The sequence below is a fragment of the Cyprinodon variegatus genome, unplaced genomic scaffold (assembly GCF_000732505.1).
Source record: "Cyprinodon variegatus isolate N-32 unplaced genomic scaffold, C_variegatus-1.0 Scaffold269, whole genome shotgun sequence".
NCBI classification, from domain to species: domain Eukaryota; kingdom Metazoa; phylum Chordata; class Actinopteri; order Cyprinodontiformes; family Cyprinodontidae; genus Cyprinodon; species Cyprinodon variegatus.
In genome coordinates, this window is record NW_015150722.1 from 250,392 (window position 1) to 271,003 (window position 20,612).

At 42.6% G+C, this 20,612-nt stretch overlaps 1 protein-coding gene across 5 annotated transcripts in view; it reads right to left on the reverse strand.

Moving 5' to 3' along the window:
* Window positions 1–20,612, reverse strand: part of arhgap32 (Rho GTPase activating protein 32) — a 108,935-nt gene that overhangs the window by 41,616 nt on the left and 46,707 nt on the right. For 4 of the 5 annotated variants that reach the window (XM_015382901.1, XM_015382900.1, XM_015382899.1 and 1 more), the window contains 2 exons: window positions 19,387–19,481; window positions 19,123–19,207 (listed from right to left, as the gene is read on the reverse strand). In XM_015382901.1, coding sequence (XP_015238387.1) covers window positions 19,123–19,207; window positions 19,387–19,481 — 180 coding nt within the window. Of the gene's footprint in view, window positions 1–5,035; window positions 5,794–19,122; window positions 19,208–19,386; window positions 19,482–20,612 lie in introns of those variants that run through there. The other variant, XM_015382902.1, reaches the window with a different exon arrangement.

The following is a 20,612-nucleotide window of genomic DNA, read 5'->3' on the forward strand; positions in this document are numbered from 1 at the left end:
ATTTGGGTCCTCAAGCAACCTCACCGACCATCGTTGAAAAATAGTTTATAGATAAACAGCTTTCTGATTCTTAAAGTTAGGCTCTACAGGACATTCTGAACTACCAAGATGGCGGCTTAAATTAACTACAGAAGCACCACGTTTGGTGATGGCAGCAGGTGTGGGGCGGGTTAGCTGCTCAGAAGCAAAATATCATAGTGGCTTTTTTTAGTCCCATGTGTACCTTGAAATACCAACATTACAAAGGATGGCATGCAGGTGCCATCTTGGCAATCCTATACCCCTTTCCCACTGGCCAAAAAACCTGTTCAAACCGGCAAAATATTGGCTGGTAGTGACAGTGGAAACAGTCACTGAACCTTGTCGACCCGGGTTATAACGGCTCGGCTCTAAACAGCATACAGTGGGAACAGCTGTGTCGTCCCGCTAATTTGTGTGATACCATTGAACGCAACTAACGTACATCACAACATTGCGCCAGTCGTGTCTGATCTGACAGCAAAAAACAACTCTGCTTGCCCTCCGTTGTTTACTTCCCTTATTTCTTTTGTACTGGTGACATCATCAGAGGCCATGTAGCGGATAGCGAGGGGTTAGACCAGCTTTCTTTGCCAATGGGAAGGGAGCCAAATGCCGATAGTTAGCGGATCGACCCATAATTGAAAAACACGTTTTGAGCAGCAGGCGCAGCGCGTCTGAGCAGTTAAAGCAGCGCATCATGAGCAATTGAGCATCTGGTTTCAAGGCACAGATACAGGGGACGCCCACAGAGATGTACCCCTCTGAAGTTCCCAGTGGCCTCCATCATGGGTCGATGGAAGAAGGTGGGAACCAACCAGCACTCTTGGTGGAGCTGGCCACCCGTCTAACCTGACCTATGACAGGATAAGTATCAGGAAAAGGGAACAAGTAACCCATGGTCAGAGCTCCAGCGTTCCTTTGTGGAGATAGAAGAACCTTCCAGAAACACAACCATTGCTGCACCAATCAGGCCTTTATGGTGGCCAAACCGAAACCCCACCCCCTTTTTTTTTTGCATTTCATGGAACTTAAAAGAATCAGCAATGCATTGAGCAAAAGTGTAAATGTCAGTGGAGGCGCAAAGGGACCAGACGGCAGTGAGGGGTTTTAAAATCACGTGAGGGAGAAGAGAGAAACAAGATGTTTAGAAGGAACAATGGATGATCCAGCAGCCCATCTGTTTATCCTCCTTTTAGTGTCAGTCTAATAGAAATGCTGGAGTATTTTAGTTCAAGATAGGGTCTCTCCATCCTTAAGATGTCTGCCAATGTTGCTTTTTTTTATGTTATGTTTTTGGAAGGGGCATTTCCTGGACCTGGGAACATTGGGGGCTGAGGAATCCAGGGCAATCTTGGGAATTTAATCAGGAAAAATATCTTTATTAAGCATTCTGGCACAACGTTTGAAGCTGAATCCTTCAATAGATAAAGTCTGCTGTATAGAGACAAAACTTTGGAAAGAAATTATTGTCACTCTTGGATGAAATGAAGAGCAGTGGAGAAAGCAATTTAAAATTCTTGCTGGCAATATATAAAAACAGTTACTGGCTCATGTTGTGTCTTACATCCTGAATGCATCTTAATAACCAACATCTAACAGCTAAATTACACTATTATATATAGTTTTTCATTTTGAGCATCTGGCTTCTTCATTGTGATTATTTGAGAAAATGAATAATGAAATAAACATTCAGGGCTGACTTATTTAGATTTTTAAGCTTTTAGCTATACTGAAGCCTACAGAAGTTATCCTTTAAAGAAAGATATAGAGAAGATTCATTATTTTAAACTTTGTCTAAAAAAAAGTTTCATGGTTAAATCGGTTTCAGCAAATACAACCACTTTAGTTATTTAATGATTTGTATTTTTTAATATAACTACTATATATAAATTAAACGTGTTTTCCAGGAATTCTTCAGTGTTTGTTCCTCTCCTGACTGAATCTATGGAAGCATGAAATGAACAACTGGACAACATGTGGAGCAACAATTCATGTCGATTCAAAACATAGTTTTATATTTATAATGAGCTTTGTTATATAAAATCACATTCATAGATTAGATTTGTTTCCTTTTTTGATGATAATATATAACAGTAATACATTTGATGCATCGGCACTTTTAATAAAACAAATATAGTTTACAAGGTTATTGAAAGCTTTATAGTGTGGATGAAGATCTTGAAGCGGATCTGCTGCTTTATGGAGCCAGTGAAGGTGTTTCAGGAGGGTTCTATGTTACACAGATCTACGAATGTAACTCACATTTTTAAAGAAGTCTCTTATGTGTCTGTTTTCAGACCTCTTGGCTCTGAGCCTAACAACCAAACACACAAACAAACATGAGACCAATTCAAAGATTTGTGTAAATTAATACAGCTGATATAACTCATTTACAGCAGCAGATTCCCTCACCAACGGTCGTCTTTTGCAGACCTACCTCCTTCTCTAACACCTTTCACAGATCAGATTGAGAGGCACATCAGATGTTTGCAAAGTGAGCTTCTCAGGAGGGAGTGACAGCGCAGAAAAGATGGAGGTCCAATCAGGAGCTTTTTGGTGGTCTAAACTCAAGGAAGTGCGCTTCAGTTCGACCTGCTTGGTCCTAGTGCTCAATTTTCTGCGTACTGTAGGGAAGATTGGACACAGGGGACCAAAATGGACATTCAAAAAATTGCAGGGGACATATCACCTGGGTCCACCTCCAGGTAAACACTCCCAGACCTCACCGTCAATCCTCACCAAGTGGCTTTGAAAAGAGGGAAACTGCTCTGTTTTCTCCTTCTACAAGTTAAGCTTGGTCCGCTCCGCATTCACCGCCGTAGAGTTGCCCAGGTACCCGTCGCACGGAGGCGGATTAGAGGGGAGGATGGAGGACCTGTTGCTGCACCTGACCAGTACCGCCTGTGGCTCGTTGCCAGCCCTCATCGCAGCCCCCAAACCAGCTACACCATTGCATTTACTAGGAATGTGTATAACAGGGGATGGATGGGAGTTTAGCTAAATGGAGAGCAGGCTTTAAATCATGTCATCATAAATGAGCTGCCTGATGTTTACATCATTTCAAAAACATCTCAGATCTGAATCACTTTTTGGTTTTCCTGTTCCATGGAGGATCTTTCCGCCCACTGCCAGTCTCCACAGGAGATTCATGATCTTCCTTCAAAATGTCACCCTTCTGCAGTGAAAACTCTAAATCTTATCAGCGGTGATGGCCAATAAAACATGGATAACATCTACACATACTTGATTGGTCAGAGTCGGACCTGTGTTGCATTCACCGGAGCTGGGAAATTATGATTTAATCCCGCAGAGCGGCTCAGGTTTCTCATTCTGTGTACTTGTGCGTTCTCATGTATTCGTGAAACGTCATCATCCTCAGCCCTAGTGCTGTTCCAATTCACAAGAACAGCAAACCGAGAACAGATAAAGTCCCCAGATGTTGTTCTGGCCCCTCCCTCTTTACCCAGCATGCATCAGAGCAGACTTGTCCGTTCTCCACATAGACATTATATAGGTAGACGCCTGATTGGATGCTGGCCGACGTGTCTAGAGGGCGGCCATCTTGGATCAGACCACCGTTCAGACAGCTGCTGTCTGAATGAATACGAGGTGCCTTAGATCTCATTTTAATGACATGAAAGACGAGTCAGAGATAATATTACAATAATCTCACATGTCACGACCCCCTTTAAAGACCAAAACTAATTCTAAAATTACCTTTTAGTTAGATTACACAGTTTTATTCAGAATAAAAGCTATTTAAACTAAACTCAAACTGCATGAGATATATGCAAAGTTATTTATTTTGAAAATAAATAATATTATAAACACGAAATATTATATCAATATACTATAACATTATGTTTTACAAATCTATATTTTAGATGTTGGAGCTTGGCCTGTTTTCCAGTGTAGTCCTGTTTCTCTGACTGTGACTAACTGGATGTGCTCTCTTCATCCTCTGACATGGGAGCTGGCTCGGAGCTCGTCTGCCTGGCTGTGTGTTTCCTGGACGGGGCCGCCTGTGGAGCTGGTTGACAGTTGCCTTTTGTATCTATGCTTCTTTTTCTATGTCTGCTTCTGTCTCCTTGAACCCCAGTGGGCCTCAGCAGATGGCCGCTCACACTGAGCCTGGTTCTGCTGGAGGTTTCTTCCTGTTCAAAGGGAGTTTTTCCTCTCCACTGTCGCTACAAGCATGCTTAGTGTGAGGGATTGCTGAAGAGTCAATGAGTCGATGCAATCAGCTGGTTTTCCTTAGATAGAAAACTTTGTATCAATTTGACTGGATGATCTGGTGAACTGGAAAGTGCCTTGAGGTGACATGATGTGAATGAAGCTATGAAATAAACTGAATTGAAATTGAATTGAATATATTTATATAGTATATTATTATTATTCAATACTTTTAAGGATTGCTCTACGATAATGAGTATTATGAGCTATAGAGGACAATTTGTTGTAATGTGATTTACAAAAGAAAGTAATTTTTTTTCTGTTAGTTTTATGTTAACTTTTATTTATTTTTTGTCATTGTCATGACTTTGTTGTGTCTAACTAAAGACTTTTTGTCTAAACTTTTGCTAATATAAAGCCTTTTGGACCAGTTGCTTCATAAGTACTAAACAGATAAAACGTTTAGAAAGGCTAACTCCTAGCTTAGCTAATCTCAGAATCAGCTGCTCTGGATTATTGCAGTTTAAAAACAGATCAACTTAGATCATCCATAGAGTTGCTGGCGTTACGAACAAAGGTCATCCTTGTTTCTTTTAACGAAAAACGAAAATGGTGAGATGAAGTAGAAATAAAGACCAAAGCAGGGAAAAGATGAAGAGGAGCAGCTCGGACAGATTAAAGCTGAGTCGTTTCTAAAGGTCCGTCTTTCAGCATCATCCTGATGTCAACAAAGAAAGTGGATCAGCCTCCCACCATCATATCAGAGCTCCGGTTCCTGCAGGACCAGAACCTTCTGCATTAAAACCTAAAGGTTAAATACAGAAACATTTTCCACACTTACAGCCGGTCCAGTCTGTCTGAGTCCTTCCTCCTCTCAAAGCAAACACTTTCCCAGTCAGCTGGATCCTTCCACACCTGTGTCCAGTACCGGTACCACCGGGTCTCCCTCCAATGCTCGTCTCTGGGCGATTCAGAGACAGCAGCACGTTTAGTTAGAGTCCGATGGCCCTGGTTGTCTCAGTGGGACAGCTTTCATCTGCTCCCCTTTCCCCTCTTTTCCATCCCACTGTTGTGACACCCCAGCTGCATTTTTTTTGCACCTTCTCTCACTCGCTGGCGTCCCGCACGAAGGAGAGGTTACCCACAGCCCAGAATAAAAACCCAAAGAGGCTGTTTTCCTTCAGCTGACTGGAGCGGCTGCTCTCCGTGTCCCTCAGCCACATGCAATTCACTCACTTTTTCTCTTTCTCCCCGTCTGACATGCAGGCTAACCCCTCCCCTCCCCCTCTCTGGTTGGCGTGTTCCCAGGACAAAGACAATGATGGAGGGAGAGACGGCAAAAAGAGGCAGGAGCAGCTTTTACTTTCTGCCCTTCCACACGTGCAGGACTATCCAAGAGCAGGAAAGCCCAGAGCTCATCCAGATACCGCCTCAAACACGGAAATAACTCAGGCAACCAGACTCCAGGAGAAGCAGCTGCTGCAGAAAATAACCCCGGGACAAAAATCCGCAGAAAATATGACCTCAACTTCTTTCTGCTCCAGTCCAGCAACTCAGCCAATCACAAAGGAGATCACAGTAAGCAAGAGCCCTTCAGCCAGAACTACAGCAGCAGGAAGAGCAAAACAGACAAGAATGGTTTGGTAGAACATTTCAAGCTGGATCCTGACGGTCCTGGAACAAACCTCCATTGAGAGGCTGACAGATCAGTGCCTCCTAACAGATACAGAAGGTTTGGTTGCTTATGGAGCAAGAAATACGGCAGGAAACAATTTCAACATGGCTTACAAATAACGTATAAAGGCTGGTACCGGTCCAAATCACAGGAAACCAAAGTGAGGATCAGAAAAATACAAATGATATTTCAAACATTTCAGATTTTCTGATAAAAAAACAAAGATTTTATTCTGCATTTAAAGGAACCAACAGGTTCTGGTCTCCAGGGACTTTGTTCTGGATCTGGTGGTGGTTCTGGTTCTATAAAGGCTGGTCAGCAGCTCTCTGAAGACCTGAGGGGCCTACATGGTCCATATGATGATCTGAGCAGAACTCAGAACCCGGCCCATTGAACCCTTCAGTTGTAGGGTTTCAGCCCGTCCCCAATTAGATCCATGCATCCAGATACAGTCATGCATCCAGATACAGGGTATCCATCCATAAAGTAGATAAAAAGTATAAAGTAGATAAAGAGAAACTTACACTTTTAGACATGGCTGAAGCCGCTATTATCAACGATAAACTGCAAATTATCAGCCTACTAGAAGGTAGAGGAGGCGCAGTCTGGAGGCATTTTAAGGGACTGATAGCCCCTAATAACTGCCATTAAATGCTTGATCACATCCAAAGCAGGTGTTTTAGCAGCCTTTGGGAAATCCCACACTTACACGTTCTACATTTCAGGCCCACTTCGAACATACTCGCCAATAGTCGGCGTAACGCACCCCTTTCCCAGTAGCCGTAAAACCCGTTTAAACCAGGGAACAACGGGCTTTTAGAGGCAGTGGGAACGGCTCACTGACGCGTTGATCGTTGATCTATCCAGGTCAAACGACTCGGCAAGCGACCTGCGATAAAATCATCTCGGCTCTGATCGGCATGCTGCGGGAACACCAGATGCTGCAGACCCGCTAAATTACATGATACCGATAAACGCAACTTACAGACGTCAACACACTGCGCCAGTAGCTTCTGATCTAACAAGAAGAATCAACTCTGTTTACATTGGATAAACATGGAGCAGCTCTGGTGAGAGGGATTCAGATAGATAATAGAGAGAAACAATAAAGCACAATGCCTACGCCCTGCCTTCCTTCCATGTTGCTCTCCATTGTTTATTCTCCTGATTTCTGTCGCACCAGTGATATCATCAACGCAAACCCAGTGTGATGACGTCAGCAGACACGCAGCGGCGAGGGGACAGAGACCACGCTGCTGCCAGTGAGGGGTTATACCAGTTTTAACCAATAGGAAGGGAGCTAAATGTCGATTATTAGCGGGTCGACCCAAGTTTGAAAAACTCTTCTTAACCTGCTATTGTCAGTGTAAAAAAGTAGCAGCCATTCAAAATGGCCCTTCCCAGTCAAACACCAGCCGAATGGCTGCCAACTTCCAGCCACTACAGCGACCCCCCTCCTGTATATTTTTTACTCTGACTCCACCCTTTCACTGAATTACAGGGTCTGACCAGGAGATGGCGCTTCTCTTTAGATCTTAATGTCCACAAATCATGACAGAAAGAATATTTTAGTACAAAGATTGATGTTTAAAAATAAATTGAAGGGGACCAGCCAAGGACCAACCAAGAATCATCCAAGAACCAACCAAAGACCATCCATGGACCCATCAAGGAGAGTGGGGAAATTTTGAATGGCTTCTACTGTAACAGCTGTTAATTAACTTCTATTCTCTGTGTGGCCTCATCTGTCTGCTCATAGCAGTTTGTGAACAAGGCCTAAATGTTAGGAAACTGTTTTTTTAAAAGATCAGTGTACTATTCCAGGGATTCCCTGTAAACTTCAATGAGCCATCCTAACAAGTCTGTCATTGAAACACCAAGTTTTCCAGCAGAAATCCAACAGCAGCAGTGGAAACAGTATCTCTGTACCTGTAGATACACACATCAGTGGCTGGCAGGGCAGCTTCCAATCTCTCTACTATACGTCTGCTTATGAAAAACCAATGATAATCCATGGATGACCCAGTTCATTCAGCCCGTCGCTGCCTCACTGCACCAGTGACAGGCTGGACATCACGTGATCCGAGATGTGCAGCAAACCTAACTTCAAATAATAAAGCTGCTATTAGGGAAAACATCTAACTACAATTACCATCTGCTTTTCTAAAGGCACAAGGAGAGAAAATTCATTCTGCTTTTTAATTTACCTGCAAAGATACTTTAGGGTAAAAGGGTTTGTGACCCTTATTCCAAGTAATACATTTCCTCTTATTGAGGGGAAAAGGTTCCAACACATTCTGGAAAAGTAGGAAATTAAATTCAAGTATTGATTTGCCTGTTTAAAGCCTCGTTCCAGTTTTGAACCCTGTTTTTCAAACATGGGTTGAGCCGCTAACAATCGCTAACAATCTGCATTTTCGCTTCCCTCCGAATGAACTGGGCAAAAAAAGCTAGGCCTAAGAGTAGAAATATACTTTGGGTTGCCGCGCCGGACTGTGTGCGCCATGTGCACGGCTATAGAAGCGTTGCCATGGAAGCGCTGTTCACTTATATAGGTGACAAAGTTGTAGGTGCAGTACTCAAAAGAACCACAGAGGGACAGTGATCAACACAAGCAGAAGGGCAAAAAAAATAGAACAGTTGATGTCCCACTTCCAAAATGGCTGAGCGCTGTATTGTTCATTTAAGAATTGATGATTACTGAAGAATAATAGGGTTAGGGTTGGTTACACAGAAATATACAGTGGATTAAAACGGCAGGTTTAGCTGCTGCACACAGAGGCGTGACGATGCAGAAACCAGCTCACCTGTGAAGCCATGCGGACCTTCCTTTATTTTTTAATAACATATATAAAAAAAGTTTAACTAAATGAATACTGAAGGCACTGAATTCAATGCTTAGTTGTTTCAGACTGTATATTATAGGTGATGAAAACAGAAACTAAAATCCTTGTTTGGCTTGGAGAATAAACTCGTCCCTGTTTGCTGTTTTCAGTCACTGAATAAACGGGAATAACTCTGCATATGTCCCCGTTTGTGGATGACATGATTGTGTCACTTACGGCACTCGCCCCCTCACGCACTGTGCGACGTGACGACTAAAAACCAAGCTTAGCCCCTTGCTGGCAGCTGCCTGCCGTGTGTTCCACCGTCGCTGCGTGTCTGGAGACATCATCGCACTGGGTTAGCATTGATGATGTCATCGGTGCGACATAAATCAGGAAAGTAAACAATGGAGAGCAACATGGAATGAAGGCAGGGTTTAGTCAGTGTGCTTTATTTTTTCTCTCTATTATCTGTCTGAATCCGTCTCACCAGAGCTGCTCCATGTTTATCGAATGGAAACAGAGTTGATTCTGCTTGTTAGATCATAAGCGCCTGGTGTGGTGTGTTGACGTCCGTACGTTGTGTTCAATGCTATTATGTAAATTAGAAGGTCGACCCCGCTCTGGTGTTCCCACAGCCTAAAGGATTTTTTCCCATCTTTAGCAGTCCAGGGTTTAACTTGGGTCGCTTGCCAAGTCGTTTGACCAAGGTAGAAACGCGTCAGTGAGCTGTTCCCACTGACACTAAAAGCCCATTCTTCCCAGGTTTTAACGGTTTATTTGCTCTTTCCAGACCTTCTTTTGTCCGATTCTGCTTATGCCCAAAGCCTGTGATCTTCTTCATCCCTGGTCACACATCTGATATTGTTCTGCTGGAGTTTGCTTTCCAGCTTCTTCCTGTATGCCTCCTTGCTTCTCTTATCTTGACCTTGAGTTGCTTCAGTAAATTCCTCATTCCCTTCCTAAAGGCTTTTTTCCCATCTTTAGCAGTCCAGGGTTTAACATTGTGGAAGCATCACAATGTTCTGATGGAGATAATGTTATTTACACAGAAGATTACATAGTCAGTCACAGACTTAGTCATTGCATTGATGTCCTCTCCATGTGGCTGACAGGACATCACATTCTGCAGCCTCGAAACAACCTTGCAGGGATTATTCAGCTTCCTGTGACCATCTTCTTACAGTTCTCATTAAAGCAGATCGTCTGTGATTAAGGAGCACAAGATTGTGATCCAATTTCCCAAGAAGAGGTCTTACTTTAGATATATATGTATATGAGTCTTGAAATTTCTATAAAAACATGTCCAAAATGTTGTTTTCTTTAGTAGAGCAGCTGAAAAACTGTTGGAATATTTGAAGATAGTTTTTTGTGATCAAGATCAAAAGTTACAAATGAATCAGGCTATGTCCGCAACAGAATGTGGAGTATAAAAAGTTGCAAAAACAACATTGGTGAACTTTGGGTAAATAATATGGATGAAACTGTCAACAGCTCAATATGTGGGCCATAGAGACGTGCGCAAAAAAAGCTACCTAACAGGATGAGCACGTATAACCACCTAACATAAACATATTACAAGAATGATTGACAATTACTAGACCTCAACTACTATTTCAACTTTTTTGACGTTAATCAGGTGTTCCCTGTTGCTCTCGGTTTGCTCACAATAACAGATGTTCCAAAATAAAGAGGCACTAGCAATAATACTGCAATGTTCAATCACCTTGAGCAGTGCAATTTTAGAATGCCAAGTACTACGAAAGTACTTGTTAGGGTTGTTAAGTTTCCCCAACCTTAACCCATAAAAACTGGAAACAAAGACAGTGAAAGATTTTTCCTGAAATGCTTTGCAAAGGGGAGTCCAGAGTTGAACCGTAAATCTCTGCATCTCCGCTTGGCTCAACACTTGCCATGCTTTTTATTGAGCAGTCAACACTAGGGCTGCAACAAAGAATCGATAAAATCAGTAAAAATCGACTTTTAAAAGCGTTGGCAACGAATTTCATCATCAATTAGTTGTGTCGCGCGATTAATGCGTCATCCGCCGCCGCCGTCATCACTGCCACTTGACTGAAACGGGGGAAGAAAAAAAAAAATACGGCAGAGCGAGCCAGCGCTGCAGGTGCAGTAACGTTAACTGTTCTAATGACCGATACCGCAAACGCAAGCTGCGCCTCAATTCGCAGACAGCCTGCGCTTTGTAAAGCGAAAAAAGTCGTAACATGCAACTTTTGTAAAAACAAATGAACATGGCACGGAACCACCACTGTTATGACGCAGCACCTGAAAAAGAAACACGTTGGAGCCTTCAATGGCAGTGAAGAGAGCTGATCAGCAGGATGAGCGGCCATGTTTGTTTGGTTTTAAAGTGGGGAAACGTAACGTTAATTTCTCAGGTAGCTCATCTGATGCTTTCCTCACCGTGTTAGTAGGTTACAGACAGTGATAAGGTTGGCTACTTATTTTACTTTTAATTTCATTTGAATTAGCTTAAGCAGCGTTTATATTTTCTTTATAAATACATTAACTTGCAAATTATGAGGGCAAGGCTTTTAAAGTTTAAATCTTCTGGCAAAAATAAAGTAAAGATCCTGCAATTTATGGAAGTAAAGCAGAATAAAGTCCAGCAAGATCAGTAATATGTCAATTAATTATCTGCCACATTCCCATGTAAATATCTGTCTTTGGAGGATGTGTTTTTTAGCACCCCTAGTTCTCTCATTTTTATTCCAAATACAATTTATAATTTGAATCACAGGGCTATTTTTATCTCTACGGTTCAGTATTTTCTCAAGTAGCAACTTTAACTGCTATACTTTCCTGTCTTAAAAGGCAGAACTCTTCTAGTCTAAAAAAACCTCATTTGTTGAAATGGGGGGGCCTATTGTTTGAACCCCTTAGGGGCTTTTAAAAACAAAAATGCCTTTTTTTGCGCTTTATGAAACAAAGTAGCCTATATTTTGTGGATGTACAGCTACATTTCTCATGTAAGTTTGCGTAGTTTTAACACATTTATTTTTCATATTGCACCAGTACAGTTAATGAGCAACCTGTACTTGTGTGCTTGTTTGTTCTGTCTAAAATTTTTATTTTGGAATAAAGAGGTTAATATAAAAAATATATTTTGTCCGATTCATCGATTAATCAAAAAAATAATCGGCCGATTCATCGATTTTTTAAATAATCGTTAGTTGCAGCCCTAGTCAACACATTACATGCGTTAGTTTCGATTACGCAGTCTCTTAGACATAGCATGAACTTTTAAGATAGGGAACTTGCCTGGTTGAAGCATACGCTTTACACAAGGTGTCGGGGTATGACTTTTCACTTCTCTGCTTCTCAAATGAAAAACAGGAAAGCATTCTTGCAAAACATTTGACTGTCTTATGACCTTCATACACTGTTTCCAGTGATGAGAGTAACATAGAAAAACAAATGATTGAGAGCAATATAAAACATATAAATGAATAAAATGATAAAAACAACAGAAATCATAATAACTCCAACAGTACTACTAATAGTGCCACACCAATACCTACACCAGTATCAGGCGGGGCCCCGATCCAGCACTAAAATGGTGGTATCGGTATCGGTGAGTACCAACAGATAGGGCACTGATACCGTTTTGAGAGCCAAAGGTTTCTTCAACTATTGTCACCCGTTCCAGGTAGGCAATAAAAAGTTCTACTGGATTCACTTTGTTTCAGTCTGTTTCCTGCTTCACAAATGGAGGACGCACCTTGACAAATCCATGATGGCAATTATTTTACATCCAAGTAGTATGCAGTTCTTCATATATAAACACACATCAATTTCACACAGATGGTATAGGTATCGGCCAATAATACACAGCCAGGTATCTGGGCCAAACAATGGCATTGTTCAACAGTAACTACTAAAGAGCTTTTCTTCAATTATGTCCAGGGATATATTGGGAAAAGGGTTTACTTAAGCACCCTTTGGCTGGTTCAGATTTGTAAACTCAGTTGAATAGGTAATAAACGGAACGTTACTGGAACTTCTGACAATCACTCAGACCAACATGTGAAAGATTCCCAAGCAAAGCCTGAGACTTGATGGTTTTTCATGAGACAAATAACACTCTTCTCCAAATGTTTGCAAGGTAAATCTTAGTGCTTTGATCTAAACCATGTTAACTTGACACATCAGGCTTGGAGTCTAAAGCTATGGGGATGGAAGTCTAATGGTGACCGGTTTTATGTGCACATTGCCAGATTGTGAAAAAGCAGCGGCAGCAGAGGTAGAATGCAGGCTCTGCTGCAGTAAATGGGAGCTCCAGGAGGATGTGTGAAAGGCCTACATCTAAAATCATTACATAGGCTATAAAAATGGATCGAGTATAGGCCTCAGGAGTGCAATGGAATTTAAACACAGAGCAAAGTTGCTGAAAGCAGGATGAGATCATGCTCGGAGCAGAGACACTAAATAAATCGGATTATTGCGGTGTGCACACACGCAGCTCTGTGTAAGGATGGATGGAGCACAATCTAACACAGATTAACCTCCAGTGGAAAGCGAACTAAGTGGGGCTGAAATGGATTTCCACCCAAGAGCAAAGAGTATACTGTCAATATGTGCATACTGCTAATTCAGGCCATTTTGTGCAGTGGTGGTAAGCCTCCCTGTTTGGTCAGATAGAGAACGGACCGCGTTGGTCAGAAACTACGCTTTGGATCCTTTGTTTGACAGAGAAGACAGACAGAAACAAACAACAACAACTAGTGTGTTTAGGATTTCCCTTCTCTGAGTTAAAGCAGTAAAGGTCTTAATGATGACTGATTGGGATCCTGAACTATGGAAAACTAAACTTAACACTTAACAACAGAGTGATGGAAATAGATTTCAGTAGAACGGGTCCATCCAGGAGTTGCAGAGTATTTGTTCTGGATTTAATCAGTTTAAACTTGAAAAGAAAGAAACATTAACACTGAGAATAAGAGGCTCCAACCATTTTTTGTGATTGTTGGGATTCGTCTACAAGAAAGTTCTGGTCGAGGTTCTGCTTCCTCACACCAGCCAGCAATGCATACAGCTGCAGATCATACGCCCTTTACAAAGAAAAATGACCAATTATACATCCTGTTTTTGGCATGTGTGGCTTTGGTATGCTCTAATAACAAAAATTTCACAAGCAGCAACCGCTGGCGTTGGAAAAAATTAAACTTTAGCTGCTGGAAGCCCCACATCAACCAATCAGAGAAGCTGGCAGGGAGTCAGACACAGCACTGCTGATGCAGAGCGCTATGATCACTCCTCTGAAGCAGTTTATTAACGCCTAAATTAACTCTGAAAGTTAGTGCAAATCATATGGAAGATATTTATGTGACAGGGGGAAAAATAAAAGTTGTGTCAAAGTTCAAATACCTAGGCATCCTAAGAGACTCTAAACTAACTTTTAAATCCCAGATAAAAAGGTGTGCAATAGAGTCAAATTCAATATTACAACTTTTCCATTTGATAAGATCAAACTTGTGACTCCAGGCAGCTAAAATGTTCATGTACAGTCAGGTTCTCTCCCAAACCACCTACTGTCTTACAACCTGGTCACAGGCAAATAAAACCCACTAAAACCTTTAGAATCTCTTTACAAACAGACAATCACAATTTTGGATAAAAAAAAAACATTAAAATATAATTTTGCACCATTTTACTAAAACATCAGCTTTTAACTTGGTAAAATGTCATTCAGGAAAGGATGCTGATCAGAAAAGTATTCAAACCTCTGTCTGTTCTACAAAATAATCCATGGTCTGTCGTCTCCTCCGCTCAGTCAGTTTGTAAAGATCAGGAACAGACAGACAGGAACAGGAGGGTCTGCCAGAGGAGACGGTGTTGTTCCTCTGCGTAAAAAGTGCTTTTAGTCAAAGAGTGTCTGCAGTCACAGCAGCTCAGGAGACGAACTCTGACCCACATCAGAGAACTTACAACATTCACTCTTTTCAAAAAGCATCTAAAAAACTTTCTCATAACACATCAGTCATGTCAGCATTAGTTGAATGTCTTCAATTAATAAACCATGCTGCCACTTTATATATATAGTGTGTCATCATTTGAATGTTTTATTCTAGTTTCTTAACCTAAAATCTGTAGTCTAGGGAACATTAATTCTATATTTTTAAACAAGTATTGAAGAGTTAAAGCTGTTTCCATTTCTTTTTATATTTGTATTTTTCACTATAAAATTCTTACTGTTGTGTTTTTAGGTAGACAATGTTAAGATCTGACAACAGATGAAAAGTAGAGTTTTGGCTAATTCTGGTGCATTAGCAGGAATGCTTATTAAACCATTCTAACTTTATTTATAAAGCACGTTAAACATTTCTCAAAGGACCAAAGAGCTGTAGAGTGAAACAACATAACACCGTTACTAGGGGTGTAAATAATAATCATTGGTTCGCCGTCTACAACGCCTCATCCCACGCCGGACGGCACACAGTTCACCTGTAAGTGTTGTTCAAAGGCTGGCCGTGGCGCTGCGTGTTTCGTCTTCAGGTGCAAACCAACAGACCGTCGCACTGAGCTACAAACTAGCGTCCTGCACGTGTCTGGGATAGAGTCCTAGGTGTGCCAGGCATCATGGATGGAACTACAGCCAGAGTTTCTGCCATTAGGTACCAAACAGGAAATACACATAGTGTAGAGTGGATGTAGAACTGACCAATCAGAAGCCTCCTGTCTGCGGCACTGTCTGCGGTCACCTACAATTGCAATTATGAAATGCAGGAAATAGCGTTTCAGAGAGTCTCAACTTAAAAATCTCCGCCGTGCAAAGCCTAAGGATGTGATAGAGCAAGGTGGACAGCATTCCTAGGTCAAAGGCTGCTCATCATCCATCATCTCATCCTACATTACACTCCTGTCTTCTCAAACGTAAAACCATGACCAACTTCCTCCTTCTCTTTAACCTGAGATACAGACAGAGAACTCCGCTAGTGACCAGAACCAGATGGTTCTGGCTTCATCAACCCCGACCCGAAACCAGCCGGTCTGGACCGCCATGTTCAAAGTGAAGGGAAAACTGCTGCTGGGTGAAGGAGGAGGAAGGTGGTTTGTTTTTGGGTAGCTTTTTAAAGAGAGGAAGAGCAGAGACTGATTAACACTCAGAGAGGGAGAGAGAGCCACGCTTTGCTCTGAAAACAGGAAGGCTGAGAAGTTTGACTTCAACTTTATTGATCTCACATTGGAGAAATTCCCTCTCTGCATTAACCTGTTGCCTTGGGGAGTAGTGGGATGCCGTTGTGCGACGCCCGGACAGCAGTGTGGTGTTAAGGGTCTTGCTCAGGGACCCAGAGTGGAGGCTGTGGGAATCAAACCAGGTACTGGCAACCTTCTCAGAGCAAAAGCGCTCTGCTCTAACCACTAGGCCAACACTCCCGCTGCTCCGAGACATTAAAAGGAAACATTAAACAGTAAAAGGGAAAGACTTGAGGGCCTCCGGCAGCTGAACGGGTCCAGGTACTGGTACCATCCATTTATCTTAAACCTCAAACTCCTCCCAGTGAATAAACACACCGGCACTCTGCAGGACTTTCTGAACCCGGACTGAATTAAAACAGATTTGCTGTAGATGGCTGTAAATCAGCCTGATAAAACAGTCTGAGATGGCCTTCATTCCTGGTCTGGATCCAAATTATTCTTCATTTCTTCTAACAGGATTTCATGGAACTGAGGTTCTAATCCGTAGTAGGAAAAGCTTTAAAATCTTTGGACTCTGATGCGTCATGGCAACAGGGCCGGGAAATACGGCCTGGATGGACGTCCATCAGCAGGTTCCATGGCGTTCCAGGCCTGCAGGGAGGGGGGGAAACCGGGGAGCTCCAGGTCAAAGGTCAGGGCTATCAGCACCCTCACACCCATATGCCTTCTGATTGGTTAATTCTCACACAGACACAGCAAAGGTTGGGCCAGAACCCGGCTTCCATCCTGGACACGAGACACATTAAGACACGGAGGAGCTTTTTCTCTTCACTTATTGTCTGTTAGCAGCTCAGCTTTGTTCCAGACGTCAGGTTGATGTTTTACATCCGACTCCCTCAAACAGGCTTCAGTCTGCGGGTTTTTCAACCAGCAGACGTTTGGTTCTGAAGCAGGAAAAACATTCAGTCTGTTTATAGGAACAGAAGGAAGGAGGAGACAGTGTGGAAGAATGGAGGCGTATCAAAGCGGTGGACGGGACTCTGCTGGAGGACAACAGGAACACCAGCTCAGAGCTCAAAGAGCTTCTCTATGTGGAGCAGGAGGAGGGATGCATTCTGCAGCGGAACTGGAGACCCTTCAAAACTATTCACCCAGCTCACTGCTGACCCCTGCTGCTCCATTACAGTAAGGACAACCCAGCAGGAACCAGGCAGAACCTCACAGCTGAGCTGTCAGAAGTAGTAATAGTCATTCCTCCAATAGAAACATAAATCCTGCTGTTTAAAAACCCTTTTGTAGAAGTTAGAGGATCAACTTCAGCTTTTTACTCCAGTAAAAGTGTAAAAGTACAATTTCGAAAACTACTTATAGTATAAAAGTTATATGGGAAAAATGTTAAGGAAAGAAGCTTTACTGCTCTACTCTATTAAAGGAACATTTTTCTACCAGCTGCATGATAATGTAAATGTAAATCCCTTTATTGTCCCACAATGGGGAAATTCACTCTCTGCATTTAACCCATCCCCTTTGGGAGCAGTGGGCCGCCATAGTGTGGCGCCCGGGGAGCAGTGTGGAGTTAAAGGTCTTGGTCAGTGGAAGCTTTAACTTCCTTAGACTTCTTTCTTTCAGTTACTACTAATGTAATAAAAGTAGACGTGAACATCCAGGGGCAGGACATAGAAACTGTGGAGAGTTCAAATATCCGAGTGTTCACATCAATAATAAACTGGACTGGACTGATAACACTGCGCCCTGTATAAGAAGGGCCAGAGCCGCCTCCCTCAACCTCCTGAGGAGGCTGATGTCCTTTGCAGTGAGCAGCTCCTGCTTCAAACCTTCTCTGACTCTGTGGTGGCATCAGCCCTCCTCTATAATGTCGTCTGCTGGGTCCCTGGCAGCTCAGAAAGAGACTGAACAAACTGGTGAGAAAGGCCTTTTCTGTCCTAGGCTGCACTCTGGACTCAGTGGCTGAGAGGAGGGTGCTGTCCAAGCTTCCATCCATCATGGACGCCACCTTCCACCCTCTGCAGCAGACTGTAGAGGAGCTGAGCAGCTACTTTAGTCAACGACTTTTACAGCCTGTTTGGAAAAAGGAGCGCTGCTGCAGGTCATTCATCCCTGCTGCAACCAGACTCTACAATGAGACACTACAACCACAATAACTGCTGCAATATAGAATGAGCTATTACTATATGATATCCTGTGCAATAACCTGTATAATAATCCTGCTAAATAAGAGACTTCCAGCTGTTAAATCAAACTCTAGATAAGTCATTTGTTTCTTAAAATAAGAGCATTTTTTCTTGGATTAAGGAGGTAAAAGAGACATTTTGCTAATGGAACAAGACAATTTACATTTAAAATAAGAAAAAACAATTGCATTGTCTTATTTCAAGTGCATTTTATCTAAATATCTTATTTTAAGAGTAAAAATGCTGATTCCAGTGGCAAACTACCTCATTTACCTACTCAAATTAAGGGTAAATGTTTAATTATTTCTAGATCATTTTTCCAGTGTATATAAGTGGACGCACCTTTTCCTCTTTTTGGCACCTTCTTCTTATTCTCTTCTACTATTGAGGTGATGTAAGGAGTAAATTTCTCCACTGTGAGATCAATAAAGTCAATCAATCCATCTTAAAAACTATTTATTTTCGTTTGTGGTGAACAACAAGTTGGGGCAGCACCGAGTCCAACCACAAACAAATTAATTGTCTGAAATAAACTGATTATTTTGGTGGTTTTTATTTATTTAAATACCAACAATGAAAATGAGCTGAAACGAAACAAAACTAATGAGTCAATTTTTAAAATGTAAGAAGGAAAAAGATGAGTGAGAGGTGACGGTCTCACAGAGCAGCTGGATCAGAGGCCCGCTTTGCTCCCATAGGACCAATCCCACAATGCATCAGGAGAATAACAGCTCATTTTAAAAGACAAAGCTTTTTTTTTTTCACCCTGAACACCAATAAGAAAGCAGAGCTCAGCGGATGGCTTCCACTCTGCCCTGATATGCAGGCGGCGGCGCTCACAGCACCAGAACAACCACCGAAGAAAGGAGGAGAACCGACCAGGTGTAGACATCGGTCAGAGGAAACCAGGTCCGACACAAAGCAGAACCCTGGTTAAAGCTGCCATGACAGTCACTTCCTGTCAGAGCAAACTGAACTGGGATGAACGAGTCCGTCTACAGAAACCTCACAGTCCAGAACCTCACAGACTGTTTAGCCTAAAGGTGGTCAGATAATAGGAGCTGCTGGACTCTACCTGGATGGAGCCGAAGTCTACGTTTTCATAGTGGAAGTGGGCACACTCAGCCAGCTTGGGGAAGTGACCCTTGGTGAAGGAGAGCCTGGAAACAGAACGGCAACAGTGAACAAAGATCCCTGCCGACCTCTGATGGCCCATTAAAGGAGAACCTGGATCCTCCATCAGACGGCCAGTGATACATCTACTGTAGATCAGGGCAACTAGACGCTGATATGAAGGAGCAAATCAAGAGAAGTGCAGGATCTGTGTGTATTTACTTACTTTTTGACATTTTTGACCTTCATGCTTGCCGTACTGCTGCTGCTGGAGCGCATGAGGGGCTCTGCTCGAAGCTCAGGAATCTCTGCGCTTCGAGCCTGAAAAAAAGCAGAAGCACTGAGATCAGAGACACAGCAGGTACAGAAATCTGGCCCCAACCGGACAAACAGCCCCCCCCACACACACACAAACTGGACGGTACGGCTGCAAATCGGTGCCGATTATTAGAAGCAATGAGAGTCAGAAGGCCTGATGTCTGCTTTATCTGCATCGTTTAGGAAAATACAAGAAGGAAGGAATACAGACAGAAACAGAGAAGCTTGGATCCTCAGATGGATCAATTACAGATTTAAATAAAGACTAGAATAACTGGAATCTCTTCATTCCAGCATTCGCCTTGCTGCTCTGTCGTCTGGAGTGAGAGTGGTCGGTGTTTAAAGCGGTAATAAAATAAAAGCAGAAAGCTGAGTCCGAGCTGCTGCCTGGGTTCTTCATGAAGGTGACGGGTTTCAGGGGGCAGCTGGTGACCTGACAGCCGGACGCTGTGAGACAGTGAAGGTGGGATGCAGATGAGGTTAAAGCAAACAGCACCAGGCTGACAGCGAGCCGGCTGTTCCACGCCGCAGCAGGACAGCTGGTCAGTGAGGGGAAAGGCACAAAGTCAGCTAGGTGGAAAAGCAACATTCCCGTCATCTCTGGTCTCATTTAAAAGAAACATCCCAATAATCTCTGCGCTGCAAGAAATTTTAATCTAAATAAGTCATCTTTTCTTAAAATAAGTGCATTTTTCTTGACTTAAGCAGGTAAATGAGACACTTCCAAGGAACAAGAGAATTTACATTTAAAATTAGAAAAAACAATTGCTTTTTCTTATTTCAAGTGCATATTATCTAATTATTTTATTGACCTGCTGAAATTAAGGGTAAATAAACTTAACATAAGAATGTGGTTCTTATTTTAGATCGTTTTTGCAGTGTGGTTAAAGGAAACATCACATAATCTCTGGTCTCATCTATAAAGGATTGATTTAGAGTTTGGCCCAAAGCAGGAAGTACGGGCTTACAGCGTTTGGGTCCAAGGCTCCAGTTCAGCCCTCTGTGGTTGATCCAAAGCACCACAAGACTGGAAAAAGATCAAAGAGCCTGCACAAGCTGAGATCCAGAACCAGAACCAGAACTGATCCAGCACCGGATCCCAGAGCTGGGTTTAGGTACTGGATCCAGCCACTG